This window comes from Hemicordylus capensis, chromosome 4 (genome assembly GCF_027244095.1).
Source record: "Hemicordylus capensis ecotype Gifberg chromosome 4, rHemCap1.1.pri, whole genome shotgun sequence".
Lineage (NCBI taxonomy): Eukaryota > Metazoa > Chordata > Lepidosauria > Squamata > Cordylidae > Hemicordylus > Hemicordylus capensis.
In genome coordinates this window covers 157282065-157306858 of record NC_069660.1, presented here as the reverse complement: position 1 = coordinate 157306858, position 24794 = coordinate 157282065, and the positions used below count along the sequence as shown (strand labels likewise).

The window sequence follows — 24794 nt, the reverse complement described above, 5'->3', positions numbered from 1 at the left end:
CAGAGGTTCCATTCCCGGCTGCAGCTGCGGATACGGAAACTGCAAATAATGAGTCACTGGGGGCTATGGGATTATGGGGGTTAGGTTTTGGATTTTCATCTAAATAGTGAGGTGTTGCTTCCTATCTTATTTCAGAATCCCAGCTCTCCTTTGGAATGCGCTTTACATTATTTGGGTGTTAGAAGAACATTGTTGTTCTACCTAGAAAGAACAAAGCCTGTTAGAAAAACCAAATCTTTGTTCATAGTGTACAAGGGGAGACTGTTGGGGAAACTATTCTCTCAACAATGTTTGTCCCATTGGTTGGTACAGCTTATATTAATGGCCAAGGGGTTGAAGGCCCCCATACTGTGAAGGCCCATTCTACCAGGTCGTATTCTACCTCTGCTGCCCATTTATCTGGGATACAGATGCAAGATATTTGCCAGGCAGCAACATGGTCCTCTAACCTACCTTTTGAAAACATTATGCGTTGGACCTTTGCTCTTTTACGGCAGCCAATTTTGGTCTTGAAGTGGGTCTTGCAGTAATTTACTGCTCCCACCGTCCTGGGTAAGCTTGTTAATCTCCCAGGATTATGTCTTGATTGCATGGTAGTTTGACATTCTTCACAAACATTTCTTTTCCATGATGTTTGAACTGGAGGAGAGTGTACACAAGAGGCACATTTTTATCTTCGAGCCCAAATTTCATCTTACTCTGTTTCTGTGGTGAAAATATTTAAAAGGTGACTGTGGTATAGTCTACTAGTTTCAACAAAAAGCTTCCTTTTTGAAATGTTTACTTTTGAAGGATGGGGTGTTCTGAATTCTTGGGGATTATAGCCTCTGCATAAATTAAAACATAGGTATTCTTGCCAATTAGCCCACATGCATCCCAGCAATGTGTCATCAACAGAATATGGCACTGAGCATTGAAGTATTAAGGAAGGAGTTTCTGATGCAAAAGAAAAACATTAATATTTGTCTTTTGGACTTAGCACAAATATATACCTGCTTCTTAATCTGGAAAGGGTTGTCTTCTTCAGCAGTAATTTCTGTTTTGTGCCTTGAAGTTTAGTTAAACTTGTAATATGGAATGACCTAATTAGCCAAATAATCTTGGTGTAGAACTTCAGGAAATTGAGGAGGAAAGCATAGAATAAAATTGTTGAGTTTTCTGGAAGAGAATATTCCTATGTGGGAAGAGCAGTATGAGCATATCCCAAATAAATCTAGAAACTGAGATCCTTCCCGCCAGTGGGGACATCTTTGTGCCTGGTATGCAGTGGAGGTTTGGGAGTAACGTTGGGGGAAGCAGAGGCAAAACTGTGACCCCTTGCCAACTCATTTTGAAACCACACCACACCACTGCTTGTTGTTCCCAACCTAGGACCTATCAGCTTAGTGCTCACTGGCTTGTAGTCAGTGATGGCCCAAGCACACTGGAGACCTCTCCTTTCTGCTCTGCTCTTGGATCATAAAATATGCAGTATTGGGCACGGCATAGTGTTCTCATCTCCCTGCCCCCGGTGATATATATTGCTTTAACATGTATCATGCTAGCTAACTGTCAGTTGATATGGCCGAGAAAGAATCTTACCTGGGGTTTTTGCTTTGATTCTTGGCTTTTAAAATTACTTCTTTTTATGGTCCAAGGCCACATATCACAAATGGCTTGAGTGCATACACAGTGAACAGTGGCCATAGTCCAAGGGGTTTTTAGAGGTTGGATCACATTATATGAGGCAGAGGCAGCTGGTGCTCATTGAAGCAGGTGGGGCAGTGAGCAAGGCAGCTAATGCCTTTAATGTGGTAATCATCCCTGCCGCTGTCCTTTTGTTGAGGCCACCACCACTCAGCTGGCTGAGGCACAGGCATGCTGGCCATTTCAGGGCTGAGCTAAGTGAAAATGGGAGGGCTTTTCACGAGGCTCAACCATAAGATGGCTGGCATGCCAGTGCCTCAGTCAACTGAGTGGCAGTGGTGACCACAGCAGGGCTACCACATTAAAGGCATCAGCTGCCTTGCCACTGCCCCAGTAAGTACCAGCTGCCACTGAGATGGGGAACCCCTGGGGGGCGAGGGCTGACAGGCCATTGTGGTTTGGGAGCTAGCATAACATCTGTATCCCCTTGTTTGTGGTTGGCAACTGAAATACAGTTAATGTCGTCCACTGCCTTAAGCCACTCTTTCCCCACTGGATTCCCAGCAAGCAGACTGGGGATTCCACTGTCAGCAGACAGGTTGTGAGAACATTGGTGTTCCTGTCTTTGTAAAGTCTGATTAATGGAAGCTGTATCTAAGAAGACTGTGGCTTGATTTAAACCCAATTTGGTGTTGCTTCTTTTCCTCACTCCCACACTCCTTTCCTGCTGCAGGCACAAGTAGTTTTTTATTTCCGTCCGCTAAGCTACATAGAAGTCCTGTGTTTATAGTGAGCTGTGGGAAGATGCAGCAAACCTTTCTGCTCTGGAAAACACTGTTTTCTTATTTTGACTTCCACTTTAACTTTGGAAGTGATATGAAGAAGTTTGCCTGCAAGTGATAATGAGGAGCTTTACGTCTTTAAAGTTCTGAAAAGGTCTATTCCTTGGGTAACCATTGGAAGCCAGATAGTTGAATCGTTCAGGTTTTTATAAACTGAACATATGTAGCAGAGAACATTCACATTTATTTACGTAACACATGAGTTGCTAAATCGATTAGCTAAATCGATTTGTTAACAGTTCTGAACTTAAACTTGTACTGGATGTCATTGTAAGTCTTTGGATTCCCACACTTTTCTGCCGTCAGCTGTATGTTCCACTTCCCATACTTGTTGAAATCTTCCTTTTTCCTATTCTTTGTGTAGCCTTGATTCTAAGCAAAGCAGCAACTTGGTCTTCTATTTACAGTGGAGCAAGAATTACTCCAAGAAAGAGCAGAATTATTTTAGACTAGAGAGACATTAAGAGGATCAAAATAATGGGTTGACCAGCATGTGTGGATGGAATACCAGAAAGCAGACTCTGAAGAAAGGATCCAGTAGTGTGAAAGCTGCTGAATTCAAATATGGCCCAAAAAGAATAACTACAAGAGTGGCTTTGCATTAAATTATGTGAAATTAGACATACTTGGTACAGTCCAAAGCTTTGCAAGGTTTCTTCTTTCTCTCTTCCTCACCCTGCAGGACAAAACCTGTAAGTGTATGTATATAAGTCTGCTATCTAGCAACCAGCAAATAATATAGACTTTCACAGCAAGCTAACTGCATGAAGAGAGATTGTTGTGTGTGCTTGTCTTGTTTCAGCCAGCTGTCTGTAAAGAGTTGCTAACCCAATTCTATTGACAGCCTTTGAAATACATTTTACATACAGTGCATGAAAATATTTGGCCTGATTTGAATAAGCCTTCTGACCTTGAAGTGCCAAGGCGCACGCACGCGCGCGCACACACACACACACACATATATATAAAGCATTCTCTACAATTAGTAAAATTAAAACATGCCACATAGTTTGTTTAATAACTAGATAACTTTGTGACAAATCTTTACAAGTGTTTTCTTTTTAAAACATTTTTGTTGAACACAGAAACCATAATTTGGGCTTATTTTTTGAAGGAAAATAATTTGCATCTAAACAATTTAAATGGATTAATCGGCTGAGATCCAGAGAGGCCTACATGCACATGGTAGGGTACTGGCTCTTCCTTCACATGGCTGTCCATTACGCCTCCTGTAATGCTGCTCTGGAGCATCCCCAATCTTTGGGAGTCACCTTTGAGGGATTCCAGATGGCTGCCACTAGAAGAGGGAGACCTAAAAGCCCCCATGCGTGTGTGGCCCTTTGAATACTGGCCTTTATAACTAATAAGTGTGCTGTGATCCTACGAAGTTGTTCTCTTCTTTTTCCATGTTAATTAGATCATTTGTAGATTAACTTTCCTTTATGGAAAGGCAAAATGCCAGCCCTTGTAGCCCCCAACTGCTAAGATTTTTGTTAGTGGTTTCCACTCACTTACCTTTGTCCATCACAAGGTACAGTGCAGGAATGGCCTCTATCAGCAATAGTGATGCTGTTTTTATTTAATCATCGGTTTATAGCAGGGCTATACAATTTGGGCCCTCCAGCTGGGACTACAACTCCCATCATTCCCAGCCCCAGTGGCCAGTAGTTGGATGATGGGAGTTGTATTTGAACCACAGTTGGGGGCCAAAGTTGTGTAGCCCTGATTTACAGTATAAAGTGTTGGAGGGTGAATTTACCTGTGATGGGTTTTGTGGTTAATTAGCAGAGCACTGAAGAAGCTACCCACTCCAGTTATAAAGTAGAACCCAGAGTTTAGGTGTTGCAGCTATTTATAGAAGACACATGGAGATTCTTGTAGAATCTAAATACTAAGTAAATTTATTGGTGAAGTACACTTTGGATAGGAAAGACCTAATCCTATCTGCTACATAATGAATAGGTAGGGAGAGAGAGAGATGTTTCCATCTGCTCTCCAAGAAGTAAGGAAAGGATTCTGACTCATCACAGGAAATGCCTGAGGAATCATATCGGTGGTCATAGAGTAAAGACAGATAGGAACAGCTAGGGAGACCCTCACTCACTATCCCTACTTCCAATGCCCCTAGTCGGCGTCGGGATAGTTGGTGCAAAAGGTCAATGCACTGGAACCCTATCTCCAACATAAAGCAAAACAAAATCAGAAAAATAGTAAAAGAAACAAGCTGAATATAATTTTATAGTCAGATGGAATCATTTGATGAGCTCTAACCTACCCACCCACTCCCTCCAAACAAAAGGCAGTATTTCCTTCCAGTTCAGGCCTATAATGCCTCTTGGGATGTTGCTCTGGAAGGCCCCTGACTTTGCATGTCTGAGGACTTGCTACTGGAAGGGGAATTGAAAAACCTCTTGGCAAAACAGTGCTTTACGTTGGGATTCCATAAGTAATGAACCAATTTGATTTGATAAAATATTTCATGAGACTGATGAATTTGATAACACATCTGAACAGATGATACAGGCCTAGAAATGCCTGTATACTGTACTTAAGGCAAGGTGTACACTCTGGTCTGCCATTTATAAACCCTGCATATTCTGTCTGCCCATAAAATCCAAACTGCTGGAATTTTGATACAAAGTCAAGGCACCACTATCTCACCAATTTTATGCAGATCCATAAAATGGATAAATGACCAAGATATAGCATTTGAAAATTGACCAGTTTTTCACTTATAAGAAACCTGTTTTCAGCTGAGGATAATGCTCTTTTTTCTTTCTTTAAATGTATGTGAAAAATCAGATCAATTTAGGGCTACGTGCTTTTTGTGTTTTGTGGGGGGAGACTCACTGAGTATTTTTCAAGTTATTAGCCTTTGAAGTCCCCATTATTACAGGGTAATCAAGTCCTGGCACAGATCACAACAGGTAGCAGAAGCAGGAGCTGACAATTCTATGATAGAATATCTGCCTACACAGAAATAATGGCAGCTGCCTTCCTAGCTGATTGTGGAGAGAGGCAGCCTGAGCTGAACTTCCTATTGGTGATAAAATTGAAACTGTTTGCCCAATCCTCCTGACAGCATAGAGTAACTAGATGACAATAGCAACATTCTCCCCAAATTTGGATCCAGATCAGTTGAGAAATGACAAAGAAAATTTGAAAACATAACCCAAGAAGCTGAAAAAATGAATGATAATTATTGGATCAAACCAAAGCTCTAAAAAGCAAGCCCACTGAACCTGTTTTTCACTTGTAAGGTTGTCTGAGCCCCTATTTGCAAATTGCATTGAAGGACTGATTTAATAAGTACTATAATCACACTAATTAAAGTGTTCTGCTCCCACTCATCAATGAATGTTTCTTTCTTTCTTTTTTTACATTAAAGTTAGTCTAAGTTAGCCTAGTTCCAAAGTTGTGACACCAGAATGGAGTACATGGTAGTACTCCAAAAAATGTTCCACAAATGTATGTAAGGCACTAATCTATTCTACAGTGGATTAATGTGAAGTCACTTACTTCAGATATTTGATTTTGGTAATCTCTTGCAAAAATTGTGTAAAAGAGTACAACATATTGCTGTGCATGTTTAATATTTAACTCTCCCTGCACAATTTCAATAGTCAGTGCGCACACACATTTCAATTATTTTCTTTCAATTACCAAAGTAATTAAAATATCAGCCTTCAGTTTAAAATGAGGGTTAAGGTGCTTACAATTTTCACATGTGCTCTAAAAAGCTTATTAAAAAGTTACGGTAGTCACCTTAACTTCTGTGCCATGTAAGCAGTAAAGACTTTCCACAGTCTTGTATGTTATACTGGTTTTACACATTGGCTCCATATATCGCTTTGCTTTGGTCTTTCAAGATTACATTGGATTGTGGAGGGTACGTACAGAGCAAAGTTAAGATGATAAAATGTATAGGGCAGAAAAGGATCCAGAATTGATCATCTTTGTTGTACCTCATAGTTAAAAGTTGCATGACAGGTCAGTAAAGATTCGTGAAGGAATAGAAAGGTCGAGAGAGAGAGAAATCTTAGTATGAGTCACTTTAAAGACCTCTAAAATGTGTCATTTACTAAAAAGAGCAGGCAGTGTCTATTTCCTAATTTTCTTCAGTACTCGGAACCTGGGATAAGCTTAGTGGCAGAATTCCTTGAAATCACTATAGCCACTATGCTTGAAAGTAAACTTAACCTGGGAGGCAGACTCAATTTGTTCTGATACAATAATAATATGTTGCTGGTGGTGGTGGTGGTTAATATACAGGAAGCCCTTGTTATTTGCAGGGGTTCCATTTGTGCCTACAATAGTAAAACCATAAATAATGAAACTTTAACTCTATGGGAATGTGGAGGTTAGGTTCCTGCACACACACACGCAATGTCAAAAATCACCACACACACACACACCCCACCCCACAGGAGGGAAACAGAAATAAAAGTACAGCATAGTACGCTGCTCTCCGGCAGTGTCCCCGCAAACCTCCAAATTGGCTAGGTTTTTGCTGGCTGCAGGCAGGGTGTAAATACAAGCCACAAAATGGCTCTGCACTGCCTCCAGACAGGAAATGCCACCAGAAGTGACACTTTTAAAACTGTGCATAATGAAACTGGGTCTCTAAGACCCATCTGCAGATACACGAAACTGCAGTTGCTGAAACCATAGATAGTGGGGGCCACCTGTACTGCTTTTCAGCAAAAGATTCTCAACACAGTTTACATAGAAGATGATATAAGATGTTTCCCTGCTCCAAATGGGTTCATGATCTAAAAAAAGACACAAGGAAAACACCAAAACCAGCCGCTGGAGAGATGTTGTGGTGGGGTTTGATAGGGACAGTTGCTCTCCCTCTGCTAAATATGAAATGCACCACTTTCAAAGGTGCCTCTTTACCTAGTTAGCATGAGTTATAACAAAGGAAGGGTTTGAGAAGATAAGTCATAAGCTATAACAAAATGCTGGGCAACATCCTAATTAATTAGTCTTGACAAAGCATCATTGAAATCAATCAGGCAAATTGGTCATGACTAATAACTCCCATTAATTTCATTTGGTTTAGTCGTGACTAAAGTAGTCTGATGTTGCTCACTGTCTTACGATGAAGTTTTCAATACTTAACAGTGCTTTCAAGCTGAGGTATGTTGGAGCAATATCTGAAACTAGACACTGAAATAATATCAGAAACTACATTTGGATAGGCTAAAGTCAATCCTAACATTTTATCTGTTTTGAGAGAGAAAGCGATGACCGAAGCAGCACAAAACTTTAGATGCCAACCCCCCCCCCAAAAAAAAACCCTATGCAAGAAAATATTCTAGATGGATAGCAATGTGAATAAATACAAAGCTTTTCTCAATGTATGGCTCACTTCTCTAACGATTCTGAATTGGCTTCTGTTTTTAAACAACTAGGAACTTCAATTGGTCTCTGGATTCAAGGTGACCTTTGGATTTAACATCTGGGCCTTTGGGTCTGCATTTTGCTATGCATAAACCTGAAAATGGACCATTTCCAAATTATACTTAGTATCTCACCCTTTAGAATATGCAAAGAAGTTATGGAAATCCATTTTCCTTGTTGGAAATAATTGGGGAGGCTTAACAATTTTTGTCCTTTGAGTTGCTACACTGAAATTGTGGGGAATTCTTTTAATTGCATGGTTTTAGAAGAGCAGCAAAGCTTCAGAAACTTGTTTCTTTTTCTTAGTATTCTCAAAATTTATTTTTGTTCTTATGTTTTGTTCTAAATATATAGGCTGACGTGCTCCAACAGTGCTACAGTGCACAGTACTCCAACATCAGGAAGTTTTTCACACAGGGTTTTTAAAGCCTTTTAGCTCACATCTCCTCCAGACTGGAGGGTGTGCGTTCCCAAATTGGGCAGATTTACCCTGAAGTCACTGCGAACTATCAGGGAGCACTTCACACACAATTTGGGATTTTCACTGCAAGTTGGAGTGCAGCCCAATTTATATCCGAGGTTACAAAATCCACATTTTGCGTCAGGTTTTTGGGATAACTTTGAGTTCGCAGTAAAGCCTCCCAGAAAACTTGCAGTAAAGCCTACTGCGAGGAAAACATTTTGAGAAGTCCTGAGATGGTGCAAACACCTTGGAAACTAGCTGCGTATCTTCCTTCTTCCACAACCCCAATGCTGCGGGGAGTGGCAGGGGGAATGCAATTTTCATTGCTCGCTCTCTCTCCTAAAGGGGCTATTCATTTGCAGGAATGGGTCCCTAAGCCATTGCATGATCTCCAGGGACCCTTTCCTTCAAGTGCATAGCCCTTTAGGAGGGAAGAAGAGCAGCAAAAATAGCATTCCCCCTCTGTCCAGTCTGGGCTGCAGAAGAAGGAAGACACACTGCTACTTTCCAACCTATTTGCATCCCTGTTGGGCTTTTTCTGGCGTTGGAGCATTGTGGGGAATATTAGCCAGTATTTATTAAGGAGATAAAGAAGCATCTTTCAAAGTGGCGATTCTCTTCTATTTAGCAGGGGGAGAGCAACTAGCCCTATCCAACCCCAGCACAGCATTCCTCCAGTGGCTGTTGCTGGTATTAGCCCTATGTTTCTTTTTAGATGGTGGGCCCTTTGGGGACAGAGGACCATCTTCTCGATGCATTATTTATTTTTCTATGTAACCCGCTTTGAGAACTTTGGTTGACGAGTGGTATATAAATATTATAGTAGCAGCAGCAGCAGCAGCAGTAGTCGATGATGATGATGTCCAAAAAAAAATATTGTGCAAATCCTGTTGTTAGTAAGATATCCAAGTGAGTGGGGGTTTTTAAAATTCAGATTCTTACTCTGATTTTAGGCAGCAGTGATGGTTCCGAGCTCAGCGAAGAGACTTCATGGCCGGCATTTGAAAGGTAAGAAAAGTTATGATACCTGCATTTCTTGTTTTGTTCAAAACAAAGAAGGGTTGTTTCATACACATACGGTTCTCCTACATGGAGTCATTGTAGTAGAAAGGTGTATGGAATGTGTGAAGAATCCATGCAAGACTGTTTTGCATCAAGTACACAGTCTGTACAGTCAAATACAGAGAATGGTTTTATGACTCCATGTTCTTCTTCATAGAGGTTGTATCTCTGTAAGAAAAAATTATGACACGGTCCTAACCATATCATACAGTTGTGTCCAGAAAAGCTGTAATTACTGGTTCATAGCCAGCACTTCTAGAAACTCCCGTTGTTGTCTAGTACAACTTTGAGAAACTATTTCAGTGGCTTGATGTCCTAAGACTACTAGCTTAAGAAAAACCACAGTACCCATTGCCTCACACACAAGTAGCTAACTATTGCCAGAAACTGCTGGAATCTACGTGAAAGCTGAGGGGGAACCCCTCCTCCTCCACACCAAGAACTCTAGAGTCATCTATCTTCAAGAATGGTAGCTGCCCAGAGGTGTTTTCTAGAATTGCAAGTAGCCATGCCTGTCCAGGTTAGTGTCCTAAGTGTACCTTAAGGTCACATATATCCACCATCTTTCAAGGATCGTCCATAATTTTAACATTTTACTTAAGAACTTCAGAAAGCTAGAAAATTGGACCATTCAAGGGCAAGAGGAACTGAGGTCCTGAACCCAAGACCTTTGTTCCCAGTGCCACTGGGGCAACTTTCAAGCAAAGGAAAGCAAAAACCTGATATCTGCTGCACTGCAGTGCCCTCTCTGGGGATGGCCGGTGGGTAGTACTGCAGCTTCCAGCCCAGCAGAGATCAGGGGACACAAGGACCCACTAGAGCAGGGCTGCTCAACTTCGGCCCTCCTGCAGATGTTGGCCTACAACTCCAGTGACTGTTGCTTATGTTTCTTTTTAGATTGTGAGCCCTTTGGAGACAGGGATCCTTTCTTTCTTTCTTTCTTTCTTTCTTTCTTTCTTTCTTTCTTTATTTATTTATTTATTTATTTATTTATTTATTTATTTCTCTGTGTAAACCGCCCTAAGCCATTTTTGGAAGGGCGGTATAGAAATCAAATTCTTCTTCTTCGTCATCGTCATCATTGGTTATTGGCCACTGTGGCTGGGGATAATGGGAACTATAGTCCAAAAACAGCTGGGTGGGCCTAAGTTGAGCGGGCCTGCACTAGAGTCTCACCTGGCCCTGTACATCTGTGAACTCTGTCTGGGCTCCTCAACTAGAGTACCTTATTGCTCAGATGCAGGCTGAGCCACTTATAGACCTCCTCTTTCTGCTAAATCAGTCCATCAGTCTTGATAGCGAGTTTCTGCATGACAATTTACATGCAGTAACTTGTTTTAAAGTATTTTAATTGGTTTTAAATGATTCTGAATTGTTTTAAAATTGTTTTTACATTGTTTAAAGCAGTGTGTTTTAAATTGTGGGTTTTTTTAAATGTTTTTAAACTTGTTGTGCACCACCCTGAGCCTTTGGATGGGGTGCTCTAGAAATGTAATAAATAAATAAATAACTGTTCTGCTGGTATACATCTGAGTGTATGAGTAGAGGGCCCTCACACAAGATAATGCTTGCAACCTTATTCCTCATACTTGAATCCTGAATCAACTTACTGACAGTATAGAATATATTTCTTCACAGATAATGTAAAAGCAAGTATGGTGTAGTGGTTAGGATGTTGTACAAGGATCAGAGAGCCCCAGGTTCAAATCTCCACTCAGTCATGAAGCTCATTGGGTGACCTTGAGGCAATCGGCTACTCTTACCCTAACTTGCCTCACAGGGTTGCTGTGAGGATAAAACTGGGAGGGAAACGTATGCTGCCTTGAGTGCTTTGGAGAAAGGACAGAATCAAAATGTAAAAGGTAGCCTCAGCTGCCTGGCCATCCTTGCAGGTAAATTATTTTCACTCTTGGTTCTGGAAGCTGCACTTGAATTGCCCTGTCATATTAGAGCCTCACTCCCCAAAAGGGTTTCTAGGTTGCTAAAGGAGGCTCTCAGAAAATAGCCATAAGTCTTGTCAAACGGGATTCCTCTTGGACCTAAAACATAAGGAGAACACATTAGAAGTATGTGGTATCTTTTTAAGCAAATCATGGTGGTGTAGTCTGTCCACTGTTTACTCACCAAGTGATGACATAACAAGAGTTGTGTGATATGTGGGTAGGACTGCAGTTCCACCGAGTATAGTGCATTGCACAGAGTATAATTATGTCATCAACATCCCCTATGTACAACATATTTGGAAAAGAAGTTAGAGTGAAGGACAGAATCTTCATATGGCAGAAATACCATGCTTAATATCTTTTCAAAAAGAACACGCACACTGCTCTCCTTTCTTGCAGTGCCCTTCAGGGATTGTTAATTATTTTAAAGATACTGCTTGGAGACCAGCCTTCTGTTGACAGGAAGTTTTACTCAAGAAGTCAAGATCGACTTGTCCCCCTCACTCTGTGCCTTGGAACAGTTTGGTATTTGGAATAGTCATCAGAGGGGTATCAAGTTGTCAAATGCCACTCTGGGGACTCAGAGCTGTTGAAGCTGGTCTTGCTCCCCTCTTGCCTCCACTCTTTCAGCTAGTTTCCTTACTACACAGTTGTAACCCTTTCCTCACAGTAAAGCTAACTCTTTGCTCTGTCAGCAGTTCTGTTGATGCCCTGGTGGAGGCATTTTGGAGCGGTGCAGCCTACCACGTGTTCTTTGACCCTTGCCTGACATGGCTTATACTCTCTGGCAGGGGGGTTGTTGTAGAAGGCCTGGCAGATATTATAAATACTTCTCCGAGGGAGGGCAGGATGCCTTCTTGCCTTAAGGAAACAATTATTAGACCTATTCTGAAGAAGTTTGCATTGCATCCCTCAGAGTTAAGCAACTACAGGCCTGTCTCCAACCTTCCATAGCTGGGCAAGGTAATTGAGAGGGTGCTGGCCATCCAGCTCCAAGCAGTCTTGGAGGAAAATGATTATCTAGACGCATTTCAAGCTAGCTTTCAGGCAGGCTATGGGGTGGAGACTGCCTTGGCTGGCCTAATGGATGATCTCCAATTGGGAATTGACATAGGGAGTGTGACTCTGTTGGTCCTTTTGGACCTCTTAGCAACTTTTGATATTATTAACCGTAGTATCCTTCAGGAGTGTCTGAGGGGGTTGGGAGTGGGAGGCATTGCTTTACGGTGGTTCCGCTCCTACTTCTCAGGCAGGTTCCAGATGCTGTCCTTTGGAGACTGTTCATCAAAATCTGAACTTTTATATGGGGTCCCTCAAGGCTCCATATTGTCTCCAATGTTGTTTAACATCTACATGAAACCACTGGGGAAAATCATCAGGAGATTTGGTGCAGGGTGCTGTCAGTATGCTGATGACACCCAAATCTATTTCTCCATGTCAGCAGCATCAGGAGAAGGCATAACCTCCCTAAATGCCTGCCTGGAGGCACTGATGGGCTGGATGAGGAATAACAAACTGAGACTGAATCCAGATAAGACAGAGGTACTTATTGTGCAGGGTCAGAACTTGGGAGATGAGTTTGATCTTCCTGTTCTGGATGGAGTCACACTTCCCCAGAAGGAACAGATACACAATTTGGGAGTGCTTTGGATTGAAGCCTTTCTCTGGTCTCCCAGGTTGAGGTGGTGGCCAGAAGTACCTTCTATCTGCTTCGGCTGATATGCCAGCTGCATCCATTTCTTCACCTAAACGACCTCTGAACAGTGGTACATACGCTGGTAACCTCCATACTGGACTACTGCAGTGCACTCTATGTGGGGCTGCCTCTGTATGTAGTCCGGAAACTGCTATTGGTCCAAAATGTGGCGACCAGGTTGGTCTCTGGGTCGTCTCAGAGAGACCATATTATTCTTGTATTGAAAGAGCTACACTAGCTGCCAGGTAAAATACAAGGTGCTGATTATAGCCTATAAACCCCTAAACAGCTTAGGCCCTGGGTATTTAAGAGAATGTCTTTTCACCATGATCCCCACCGCCCATTGAGATCATCAGGAGAGGTTTGTCTGCAGTTGCCACTGGCTTGTCTGGTGGCTACTCAGGGATGGTCTTTCTCCATTGCTGCCCCAAGGCTTTGGAATGCTCCTCCTGTTGAAAAAGAGCCTCCCCATCTCTTTTTTTAAAAAGTCCTTAAAGATGCATCTGTTCACCCAGGCTTTTAATTAAATACTGTTTTAATAGTTTTTAACATTGTTTTAAAATTTTAAATTGTTGTAACATGCTAACTTCTTTCTGTTATAATTTGTATGTTTTGAAAGTTTTGGGCGGTATACAAATATGTTAAATTAAATAACTAAATAACAAATAAATATCTCCCAGACTCTGTTTGGGGTACTACTTTTTATGGTTTTCCACGAACCATACACAGTATTAAAATCTGAACTAAGGCTATGGTATAATTTTTATCTTATCCAGAATTAAGATTCTTTCAAGTAGTTGGCCACACTGAAAAAACACATAAATACCAATATTAAGGAGTACTGCAATCAAAATGCTTGCCTTGAGGCAGTAATGGGCTGGATGAGGGACAACAAATTGAAGCTAAATCCAAGCAAGATGGAGGTGCTCATTGTGGGGGATCGGAATCTGAGGGATGAGTTAGATCTTCCTATGACGGATGGTATTACACTCCCCCAGAAGGAACAGGCTCACAGTTTGGGAGTGCTCTTGGATCCAGGCCTTATCCTGGTATCTCAGGTGGAGGCTATGGCCAGAAACACTTTCCATCAGCTTCGACTGATTCAACAGCTTCATCGATTACTTGAAGAGAATGATCTCAAAACAGTGGTGCATCAGCTGGTAACCTCAAGGCTCAACTGTTGCCAGGGGCGTAACAAAGGGGGGACAGGCAGGGCACGTGCCCTGGGCGCCATTGCAGGGGGGCGCCCAAAGTGCCTGCCATGCCCCGCCCCTCACCCCCAACCACCACAATTTAAAAAATAAAAAATTAAAAAATTTTATCCCCCCCCGCTGCCGCCGCCCCCCAATTCAATCCCACCACTGCCCAGGGTGGATGGCCTGCCCGCATCCCCACCCTTTGCACAGGCGCCACTCAAGTCCAGGCGCCAGCGGAAGGGCGGGCACTGTCTCATGGGCTGCAGTCCTTCCGGGAGTGCCGCGCCCCTCTTCCACTGGGAGCCCTCCGAGCACTTGCCATTTATTTCAAGCAGCGTTTGCTGCCTGAAAGCGTCTATTCCCCTGTCTCTCCCTCCAGAGAGGGAGAGAAAGGAAGAATAGATGCTTTCAAGCAGCAAGCCTGCCTGAAATGAGAGACTGAAGAGCTCGCTCGGGCTCTTTGGAGCTCGAAGCCACGCCCCCTTTGTGCGGATGTCACATGTAAAGGGGGCGTGGCCTCAAGCTCCAAAGACCTGGAGTGAGCTCTTCCACATCAGGCAGTGGTGGTGCTTTGGAGGGCTGCAGCTGAGCTGAGGAGGACACGGCCAGGACTGGTGAGAGACATGGAGGAGCCCTCAGTCTCAAGTAATCCCATCCTGGTGCCTCCTTCTGCACTCCCCCACCCACCCTTTGCTGGGAAGCTCCACCACAGACCACCCTGCTGGAGTAGTCAGTGCCTCCCCCCACCAGCTGCCCCTTGATGCCTTCCCCATATACTCCCTACTCAGAACAGAACTTAGGCAAAGCCACAACGGTCTCTCCTCCCTCCGTCTTTCTTCTGCCTTCCTTCTGCTGCTCAGGGATGGGTGGGTGGGTTTCTTTTGTGTTTCTTCAGTGGCGAGATAAGCTGGCAGGCTGTGCGTTTATTTGCATGAAGTGGTGACTTGCCTAGGAGATAAACTTCTGCTGCTGACTATTGTGATTTGGAGGGGGACCGACAATTAGCTGTTTACATAAATGAAGCAAAGGGATTCTCAAAGTGGTGACTTGCCTAGGAGATAAACTGCTGCTGGTGCCTATTGTGCTTTTGGAGAAGAGCCTTGCTGGGGAGGCAGACGATAGTTGTTTGTTTGTTTGCATGAATGAAGCTGAGGAATTCTCAAAGTTGTGACTTGATTAGGAGCTAAACTTTGCTGCTATTTGCTTTTGGTTGCTGCCAGCTGTTTGCAAATGTCCCCACTCTGCATTTTGGTACTGTATGCTTGCCACTTTTTTAATCAGCTCTGTTCCTGCACCTTTAATAGCAGCCCAACTCCCAGTAATGAAGCAGGTGACACTTCCACCCCCTGCATTTTCATTCTAGGAAAGGCTTCAGTTGCTAACTTTCTGTTTCTCACAGACTGCTGTTCATGGCACAGGAACACTGGTTAAAAAAAAAGGTGGCAACCCTGTAGACTGTTGTGTGTATTGTTCTCCATTTCTCTGCTTCTGGAATCAGAGTCAGGATTCTTCAAATAGATGGGTAGGCTGCTTCTAGGTTGCACTTATTTGTGAAATGGGAAAGAAAATGCCTTGTGTTCTGGCCTCCTTCTGCTACATACATTAATTACTGTGTGGGGTTACCAACCATCTAAGAAATAATGGTCTGCTCTGTCAGATGTTTGGACAGGGGCACAATTTCAGTGCTTGCCCTAGGCGCTGTTTTCCCTAGATACGCCTCTGACTGTTGCAATGCACTCTGCGTGGGGCTGCCTTTATATGTAGTTTGGAAAATTCAGTTAGTTCAAAATGCGGCAGCCAGACTGGTCTTTGGGGAACCCAGAGAGATCATATTATGCCTGTTCTCAAACAGTTGCATTAACTGCCAATATGTTTCTGGGCAAAATACAAAGTGCTAGTTATCACCTTTCAAACCCTGAATGGCTTAGGTCCGGGTTACCTTAGAGAGCACCTTCTTCTGTATGATCCCGATCGCACATTGAGGTCATTTTAAAGGTCCATCTCCAGTTATCAGCGGTACGTCTGGTGGCTACTCAGAACTGGGCCTTCTCTGTAGCTGCTCCTGGCCTGTGGAATGCACTCCCAGCAGATATCTGTAGTTTGGGCTCGATGTTGGCCTTCAAGAGAACACTAAAAACTTGTTTGGCCTGGCCTTCTAAGGTTTTTAAATTGTTCTTAAGAACAATTTAATTTGGTTTTAAATGGCTCGGAACTGTTTTAAATTTTTTATATTGCTTTAAGCAGTTTGTTTTAATTGGTGTTTGTTTTTTGTTTTTTACTTGTGCACCGTCCAGAGCCTTTGGATGGGGCAGTATAAAAATGTAATAAATAAATAAAATATATACCCTTTGGTTAATGATAAATCGTGAACAAAATCTGAGAAAAATGTCAGTTGTGGTTAAATATCGACTGGCATCCATAGCAGACTTCTTCTGGCACACAAGGAAAATACACTGGTATTGACTTGTCCCCTTAACTAAGCAGGGTCTGCCCTGGCTGAGAGAGATTCCTGCCTGCAACCTTGGAGAAGCCATTGCCAGTCTGTGAAGACAATACTGAGCTAGATGGACCAATGGACTGACTCAGTATATGGCAGCTTCCTATGTTCCTAACTCTCCCTCATGCTGGAACATCTTCTTTTCTTGCTGTTGGAAGGCTGTTCTGGATGACAGCCATTGTTTCTTTGCCCAGAGAATAAGTGAATAGTTCAGATAAATATTATGTGCTTTCAAGGCACCATGCACTGAAGTTGTATCCAAGTGAAATATATGTATCTAGTTGTATTTTTACCAATGTCCACTGTTATTGCCTTGGAGCAAATTATGTTCTTAAGACTTAAACTGAAGTAAGCTCAGCCTCTTGTACTTGTCATTATTAAAAGTAACACATCCTGTTATAAAAGAAATGAAATACAATAATTTTATGTATTCAAATTTAATAAAATCATAGCCACAATTATCACATTAAAAAAAATTCCAACAAACTTATCCTGAGTTAGCACATTCTATGTTCTTTATTTGCAAGACTGGTCAAAATGTAGGGGTATTATTGTCCTGTATAGAAGTCTATAGTTTTGGTCATAGTTGATGGTTTTCTGTTCTGCTTTTATAAAGAGAAGTTTTAAAGCAGCTTTCCTGATTCTTAAATCATTCATTGGGATGCCAGTAAAAATACCACGGCACTGTGAAGGCTCATATTAAGAACAAATGTCCAAAAAAGAAAATGGTTTTACTTAATGAAATTTGCTATTGCTCACAGAAACAGAGGTAGTAGCAATGTAGCAGAAGGGAAGCTTATTCAGTGTTCTAACAAATGATGACGACTCTGTGATTTTAAATTTTTTTTTTGTAATACATGCAATTTATAATGGAATCCAACAGGAACAGATTATACCATTCTCTCGGTCCGGTGACAAGAATGGCACGAAATGGCTATCGAGGCCACATGAAGGGCAGCAGGTACAAACACCTTGTGTACAGGGGGTCAGACTTTCCCTCTGGTGTTGGTGACTGGCTTGATATTGAAGTGGATGTGATCTGACACTTCTGATCTTTCTAACTTCCTTGGCCAAATCATGTTATTGAACTTTCCTGTAAAAACAGGCCATCTCTTTCTTGTGAGTTAATAAGCTATTTGTATAGACTGTGGCTGGCTTGTTCTGATCTGCAAATCCAGTTTCTTGAAAGTATTGCATTGATACCTGAAGAAGCCTAAAGATGCTTTTTAAAAGTACTGTGGCACTAATGACATTGGAAGTATCTGGGTCAGCAACAATAATGTTGGGACCTGTGCCCGTTATATTAAAAAAAATGTTGATAATTTGCAAGAACATCGCTGATTCACATTAACCCATTCTGAATTGATTTTTATGCAAAACTGCTTGGAAGCTTCCATACACATCCAGCTGTTCTATATTCATAAGTAAGCCTCAGGCTCTGTAGTGGTCTTGTCCAAGAAACCCAGCTCTAAAAATCAAGCATTGTCTAGAATTGAACTATGTATTTGGTTCTTTGTTAAAATGTATGAACTGTTGAGAGAAGGCTCTCTGACAGATCTCAATTTAAATTTAAAGTTTGAAGAGCGAATGGAAGGGTTTTTCCAAGATATTTCAGAAAATTTATTCCCTCAGACTGTCTCTACAGAACTGATGGCTGTGCCCACATGACTATATAAGCTGCTTGGCATGCATTGTCACACAGACTTTGTGTCAGTCAGATATTTTCTCTTCTTTTCTTAAAAGCTGGTCAGCTGCTCACTTGTTAGAACACAACCTATATTAAAACAGCATCAATTAATTGCTCGGGGTCAGGCTTTCTGCTTTCCTGCTGCTTCTGTTGATACTGCTTTCAAATATCACATTTTTGCATTGTGCACGTGTTGACCTCTTGCTCCCCCACCCCCTCAGTATCTCAGATGGGTCTAACAAATCAGTACCTCAGATGGGACTAACAAATCCAGACATTACGATGGATTTTTTTTTTAAGCAAATGTTCCAGAAAAACCTTTTAAAATGCTATTGAATCTGAAGATTTTGCCAGTTAGAATTCATTGTAGTTCCATTGTAGCTATCCGGAATACTGGGATTTATTCTTATGTGAGAGTCTGCTAGCTGAACTGAAGGATTTCCTTAGCATGTCACTTCTGTTTATGAGAGGAAAATCCACAAAGCAGCCCTTCTAATGGTCAAACCATCCATCTTCCCCCCCACCCATGAAATCCAGTTAATTTGATGACAAGAAGTTGAAGTGCAGAGGATAATAGCAATTGGATAATGCTTGAAGAACTGCTTTTGGGATATTTTGTCTTTTCACATCTCTCTCTCTCTCTCTCTCTCATGCTTTCTTATAGTTCTGCAGAGTCTGAAGATTTAGCTGTTCATTTGTATCCAGGAGCTGTTACTATTCAAGGTGTTCTCAGAAGAAAAACTTTGTTAAAAGAAGGCAAAAAGCCTACAGTAAGACATTAAATAAATATTTGAAGTGTGTTTCTCATGGCATCTTAATTTGTTTGGTCTGGCAAAAATGTTTGATAACTTTTTTAAATGGACAGCAGTAGCTGTTCTAGTATTTTTACTTACTCAGAACTCTGTAAGTCAGATAGGGAAAGCTTATCTTGAAAGTCATTTGGTGATAAGGCAGGATATGAATAGAATAAGTAAAATAGTAGTAGTGTATTTCATAGCCAATTCAGATGGTACCTGCATCCCTCTGTGGACACCACTTGAAATATTATTTGGATTGGAGGAAGTTTCATTCATTGGCCAGAAGAGGTGACAGAACAGCAGTTGCCTGGAAAGCAATCTGCATTCCAGTGCTGCACTTTCGTGATAGCAGCTGGCATCAGCACAGGGGAACTCCATGTGATTAGGCCAGTGATGGGATGGCAGTTTTAGCTTGTTACAGGCCCTGTGAAAAATTGTCACTGTGGAGGGAGAGTGTGCCCCCCCCCCCCAGCACAGTACTTCCAATGACTGTTGCTGGTGTCTGTCTTGTGTTTCTTTTAGATTGTGAGCCCTTTGGGGACAGGGTTCCATCTTATTTTTATTTATTATCTCTCTGTGCAAACCGCCCTGAGCCATTTTTGGAAGGGCAGTATAGAAATCAAATAACTAACTAACTATTTGGTAGCCTCTCTCTGGGTTGCTGCAGTGTTTGAATCATCCCCTCATATGTAGAAAACCAGCTGGAAATGGATACTACTTTTTTCTGTCCCTTCTAACAGTGGCCCAAAGGCAAAATACTTAGCAAACAGATTGTGATACATTGATCATAGAGGAACAACAGACTGTTGTAATGACTTCAGAAATTACGGAAACATCTGTATCTAGCTTTGTTCCTAACTTAGGCAACACATCTTTCTGTTTGCTCAGTAAGGTTTGCATAGCGTTATAGCAGCAGACATTAAACTAATTATACCATCTTATTTAACTCTCAAGACCAGAATGGCAATAACTGGCTTTAGCTGTGCTTCTCAAATAGAGACTCGGGTCTCACTAATGAGGCACATGGACCATTACAAGGGGATACAGGCTAGTTTTCTGCAGTTAGAAAATGATGTGGAGGGACAGCTTATGACATGCTGAGGTCCTAAGCTATGTCAAGTGTAATAAAAGTCTTTATCACATTAAATGCGCACAGGCACAAGAGACAATGAAAAACAGCAATATCTGTTTCCTCAAACATGAAAACACCCACTGTCATGCTTACAGCATTCGCCTCTTCAGAGCATCATGGCTGGGATGGTGGTGCTGAGTGATACACCAAATAGGACTTCAGACTTGCTTTTAGCACATAGACTATTTTAGGATGATGGTGATTTTTTTTTTTTTTAAAGTCCACATAGGGCTTTTGTGCTGTAATACTCGGTGCACTCAGTTTCCTTTCTCCTTTATTTTGCAACCAATTATGTAAAACGTGTAACTCAGTCATTTTTGGATATTCAGAGACCCCTTTTAATGTGAGGCCCTAAACTGTAGTTTACTTATCTTGTGCCTAAATCCAGCACTGCTATGAAGGGCTTTTCAGTAGCTTAAAAATAGGGAGGGCAGTGTTCCATCCTCCCAGCAAATAGTGGTGTAAGTCCTTTTCTGGAGAGCCTATTCTCTTTCTTTTGGTCATGATGGACCACATCATATCACACTCTTTATAGTTTGTAATTTGACTGTTCCTAGAGTAGGATCCAAGTCTACCTTGCTGCACTAATTTGCTTTTAGAGAGGGCTGGAGAAAACCTAATACCAAGCATAAGGGCTTGAAAGTATCATCAGAGCCCTTGATGTAGGGTAGGGCTAAACATATATACAAATACCGTGAAAATAGATAGGTTCTTAGATTTATTAATCTGTTCTCTCTGCTTCTGCAGGTAGCATCTTGGACAAAATACTGGGCAGCACTGTGTGGAACTCAGCTTTTTTACTATGCTGCAAAGTCTTTGAAGGCAACGGAAAGAAAACATGTATGTACTGTATTGTAGTTCATCTCCAATTAATATACTTGATTTCAGCCCAGAGAGTTAATTATCTAATCACCATTTTCTGGCTGTTCTAACACACAAAATATCTGCTCCCTCTCCCTTGAACCAGAATTTGGAGGCATCAGTTACCTGCTGTGGTGTGTTTAATGAATTTTTCGCAGACAAAATTTCTCGGATTCGGGCCAACCTAGATAGAGACTCCACAATTAATTTGATGTCTGAACTGGAGGTGTCCGACAACTCCTCTTATACCATTCGACTGGATCAATTTCAGTTTGTGACTCCTGATGATGTGGACAAGCTGCTTGGAGCGGTGAGGCCTACCACTTGTCCTCTTGATCCTTGTCCAACATGGCTTGTTCTATCTAGCAGGGAGGCTGTTGTAGGCGGCCTGGTAGAAATCATAAATGCTTCTCTGAGGAAGGGCAGGAGGCCTCCTTGTCTTAAGGAGGCAATTATTAGACCTCTTCTAAAGAATCCTGCGTTAGATCCCTCAGAATTGAGCAAATTATAGGCCTGTTTCCAATCTCCCATGGCTGGGCAAGGTCATTGAGAGGGTGGTGGCCTCTCAGCTCCAGGCGGTCTTGGAGGAAACTGATTATCTAGACCCATTTCAAACTGGTTTTCGGGCGGGCTATGAGGTGGAGACTGCCTTGGTCGGCCTGATGGGTGCTCTCCAATTGGCAATTGACAGAGGAAGTGTGACTCTGTTGGTCCTCTTGGATCTCTCGGCAGCTTTCAATACTATCAACCATAGTATCCTTCTGGAACATCTGAGGGGGTTGGGGGTGGGAGGCACTGTTTTACAGTGGTTCCGCTTCTACCTCTCGGACAGATTCCAGATGGTGTCGATTGGAGATTGTTGCTCTTCAAAATCTGAGCTTAATTATGGTGTCCCTCAAGGCTCCATACTCTCTCCAATGCTTTTGAACATCTACATGAAGCCACTGGGAGAGATCATCAGGGGATTTGGAGCTGGGTGTTACCAGTATGCTGATGACACCCAGATCTACTTCTCCATGTCAACTTCTTCAGGAGTTGGCATATCCTCCCTAAATGCCTGCCTGGACGCAGTAATGGGCTGGATGAGGGAGAATAAACTGAAGCTGAATCCAGACAAGACAGAGGTACTTATTGTGCGGGGTTGGAACTCTAGAGACGATTTTGATCTGCCTGTTCTAGACGGGGTCACACTTCTCCAAAAGGAACAGGTTCACAGTCTGGGAGTACTTCTGGATCAACGTCTCTCCTTGGTTTCTCAAGTTGAGGCAGTGGCCAGGGGTGCCTTCTATTAGCTCCGGCTGATACGCCAGATGTGCCCGTTTCTCGAGATCAATGACCTCAAAACAGTGGTACATTTGTTGGTAATCTCCAGACTGGACTTCTGTAATGCACTCTTCGTGGGGCTGCCTTTGTATTTAGTTCGGAAATTTCAGTTGGTTCAGAATGCGGCAGCCAGGTTGGTCTCTGGATCATCTCAGAGAGACCACATTACTCCTTTGTTGATGGAGTTACACTGGCTGCCGATAGGTTTCCGGACAAAATACAAAGTGCTAGTTATAACTTAAATACCCAGGGCCTAAGCCGTTTAGGGCTTTATAAGAGAGCGTCTTCTTCGCTATGAGCCCCACCGGCCGTTGAGGTCATTTGAGGAGGTCCGTCTCCAGTTGCCACCAACTCATTTGGTGGCTACACAGAGATGGGCCTTCTCGGCTGCTGCCCCGAGATTGTGGAATGCGCTCCCTGCTGAGATACAATCCTCCCCATCTCTGGCAATTTTCAGAAAACACCTGAAAACACATCTCTTCAACCAGGCTTTCTCAGCTTTTTAAAACTTGTTTTTAAATTGTTCTGATTATTTAATTGTTGTTTTATGATGTTTTTAATTGTTAATCATTGTTTTATGCTTTATAATTTTTGTTTTAATTAACAACTGATTTTAATTGTGTTTTAATGTAAACCTCCCTGAGCCTTTTGGAAGGGCGGTATAAAAGTTATTTTTTTAAAAAGGGTTGTATCCATAGTCATGCAGGCACTACAGCACATGCACAAGGTCTTCCCCAGCCTCTCCCCATCACAGCAACCTGAGCTTCAGAAGGTACCTGTGCCTATTTTCTGGGGATTCCCTGCTTTATCAGCAGTCCCCAGCACCACCTTTCATATTGTTTCTGAGGCCCCCCAGCTTTTCAGAGGCTTGGGGGACTGAAGAAGGGATTAGGGCAGGAATTGTGTTCTTGCACTGCTGGCAGCAGTGTGACAGTGGATGCAACCCCATGTCTTGGACCGTCTGAGCCAAGCCATTAATTCCCTGTTCTCTCTCTCTCTTTACTATTGGAGAAAGTTGTTTGGCTTCCTTTGTTTTTTCCAGGATAGTGCTCTGCCTTTTTTCTCTTGGCAGCAGGATGAACATCTTTCCTTCTGCCTTTCATTGGGAGTTTGTGTGTTCTGCAGCTATGAACTTCTTTGCTGCCTTTTCCATTATTTTTTTTACTGTCCAAATACTTGCTGCTCTGCCCACTCCCCTTCCCAGCGCCTAGTTCTCTTACTTTCCCCATCTTGGTTTTTTGCTGCCAAGCTGCTCAACAGCAATCTTGAAAAGCAATTTCAAACTCTGTAAATCCTCCCCTCTGAAAGACTCAAATCTGAAAGGCCTTATGAGTAAAGTTGAATCACTCTTGGCATGCAAAAAGTGCACACCAAGCACAAATGTAGACTTCAGCTTTTAAACAGGATAAAAGTAGCCCTGGTGATCCAGCAGTGTTGTGATTCTGTAATTTTACAACATTTAACTAGTATTTCAAGTTGTTCTAGCTAAAGCAGGAGCTCAGTGGCACACTGTTCCAAAATTTATATGCAAATTGATCTCCATAAATTGAGTATATTGTTCTTCTGACTTGAAAGCATCACCTGCTTTTTCTTGAAGCAGAATATTGACTAATAAGAAGCTCTTGAAATGATCCAGACAAACTGAGAAGCAAACTCCTGCCATCAAGTACTAGGGTAGACATTCAAGTCCTTTCTGCCATCTTTTTCAGTTATTCAGAATCACCTCTGTATCCCGTTTATATCTGCCAGCTCACACTGCTATTTTATATTTGGAGTGGAGAAGCAACATGAGTTAATGAATATGGAATACGTTACCAGTTGTTCCCCTTCCGTACTCCATGGTGTCCACTCTGGCTGCCACATAAATTATGAATCAATCTTAACTTAATTCTAACTCAGAGGAGGATGGTATGATGCCTCTGTTTCCAGCAGTGAATTGCAGTGAGATAAAATAAATGTCAGTTCATGACTTCACAAAACACTGTATCTTAGGGCTGGTTCACACATAGGAACATAGGAAACTGCCATATACTGAGTCAGACCATTGGTCTGTCTAGCTCAGTATTGTCTTCACAGACTGGCAGCAGCTTCTCCAAGGTTGCAGGCAGAAATCTCTCTCAGCCCTATCTTGGAGAAGCCAGAGAGGGAACTTGGAACCTTCTGCTCTTCCCAGAGCGGCTCCATCCCCTGAGGGGAATATCTAACAGTGCTCACACTTCTGGTCTCCCTTTCATATGCAACCAGGGCAGACCCTGCTTAGCTA

The 24794-nt window shown here is 42.3% G+C and overlaps 1 protein-coding gene across 4 annotated transcripts in view; it reads left to right on the top strand.

Annotated features, from left to right (window-relative positions):
* RALGPS2 (Ral GEF with PH domain and SH3 binding motif 2) overlaps nucleotides 1–24794 on the top strand; it is a 186089-nt gene that overhangs the window by 145017 nt on the left and 16278 nt on the right. For 3 of the 4 annotated variants that reach the window (XM_053243459.1, XM_053243456.1, XM_053243457.1), the window contains 4 exons: nucleotides 9291–9345; nucleotides 17615–17692; nucleotides 19083–19188; nucleotides 21095–21187. In XM_053243459.1, coding sequence (XP_053099434.1) covers nucleotides 9291–9345; nucleotides 17615–17692; nucleotides 19083–19188; nucleotides 21095–21187 — 332 coding nt within the window. The remainder of the gene's footprint in view (nucleotides 1–9290; nucleotides 9346–17614; nucleotides 17693–19082; nucleotides 19189–21094; nucleotides 21188–24794) is intronic. The other variant, XM_053243458.1, reaches the window with a different exon arrangement.